The 1,611-nt window shown below is 31.3% G+C and overlaps 1 protein-coding gene across 1 annotated transcript; it reads right to left on the reverse strand.

Annotated features, from left to right (window-relative positions):
• Positions 1 to 379: 379 nt before the first annotated feature.
• LOAG_15409 (glycogen synthase) lies at positions 380 to 1,386 on the reverse strand (the record flags this gene model as incomplete). The annotated part of the gene is made up of 3 exons (XM_020448933.1): positions 380 to 515; positions 894 to 1,093; positions 1,333 to 1,386. The coding sequence occupies 3 exons, from the start codon at positions 1,384 to 1,386 to the stop codon at positions 380 to 382; spliced, it is 390 nt and encodes a 129-aa protein (XP_020300953.1).
• Positions 1,387 to 1,611: the final 225 nt, after the last annotated feature.

Genomic DNA, 1,611 nt, shown 5'->3' on the forward strand with positions numbered 1-1,611 from the left:
ATATATATATATATATATATATATATATATATATATATATATATATATATTGTCATTTTTGTCAAATAGCTCATGTGATGATGCTATTTGTTCTAAGATAAATTTGTCATTTTATGCTATTAAATATAACTACGTAAAAATGATCTTTCATTTTTTACTTATAAATTAAGTGATACAATTTCCTTCGTTTCTCTGTTAATTCGCTATTGTCACAGTTGGGGACAGTTACGAGAAATATACATATGATTCATTTCATGTTTCTCATTCTCTCGAATGAGAATATTTTTTTGTGAAATGTAACCTAGCCAGCATTAACATAAATTGATTATGATAATTGTTAGGAAATAGGAAAATGTGGAAATGTTGACAAGTGATTAAATTATTCATCACTTTCGCTGGTATCAGAAGGGCTTGGCCAACGACTTTGTGAAGCTGATGGTACTTTCCCAATATTATTATCGATTATTTCATCCACATTTGGATGTAATCTTTCCAATGCCATCCTTCGTGCATCTCTGTAAAGCATCTAATTATTTATCGACCTGAATTGGAAATCTTAAAAAGTTAAATTCCGATATTTGATTCCAGTGATTTTATTCAGGGAATTCAATTAAACAATCAATTACCAGCCCATTGTTGTTGATAACTACAATTGAAATAAAGTTCACAAGGTATATCAGATAGATCTATCGTGATATTTTTTACTGGAATACAATTTTCTAACTCATAAAAGTTTTGTATGGCTAATTGGTGCATTTATAAACGTTACATGTAACTAACTGAGGCTTAAACTAAGGCTTTTAGGCTTCTTAAAAAAAAAACTATTTATCATTTCAAGTCTTAATTTTAATGTATCCTCAAGGTTGTGCTAGCCATAAATGAATCAGACAAACCTGTAAAATACTCCCAAACTTCTCCAATCTAACAGTTCACTTAATCGTTCTGTACGATTACGCATTATGATACGTTGACGCCGTGAAAGCCCGCAAAAGTCGTATAATACTTGTGCTAAATCACGTATTGAACCTTCACAATCTTTGAACCGACGATCAATCACGTAAATACCATATGATGCGGCATCCATTACGTTTTGCTTAAAATTTTCATCGATAACAATATTCACATATACTGCTCGTTATATTAAATAATTTACGTTTTTAAGTATTACTAAAATTTAAATTCAAAAAATTATTTCCATTTATGCACTTGTAAGTGATAAAAAAAAACTGAGGAAAAATTGTTGAATTTACGGGCGGGATCACAGGATACGGGATAATGAAAAATATCTGTAATATTTAAAGCAGTACCACAACTATACTGAACCATTGATACCTGAATGAAACAACCGAAACCGGAAAGATTTGTAGACACAGATGGTACTCCCATCACTGTACATTCAGCCGGAGTATAGCCCCAAGGCTCATAATAGCTTGGGAAGACGCCAATGTGACATCCTCGAACGAACTCCTCATAATCAAGGCCTATTAGCGGTGAAACTGATGATAAGAATTCTGCAAATTAACTTGATGTTATGAACGTTATAAAGAATTTAGAAATCCGAATATAAAACTAAAAATGGTCATGTTATGATTCGATCCGGTTCGATCAATT

Source organism: Loa loa (genome assembly GCF_000183805.2).
Source record: "Loa loa unplaced genomic scaffold supercont3.1920, whole genome shotgun sequence".
NCBI classification, from domain to species: Eukaryota; Metazoa; Nematoda; class Chromadorea; order Rhabditida; family Onchocercidae; genus Loa; species Loa loa.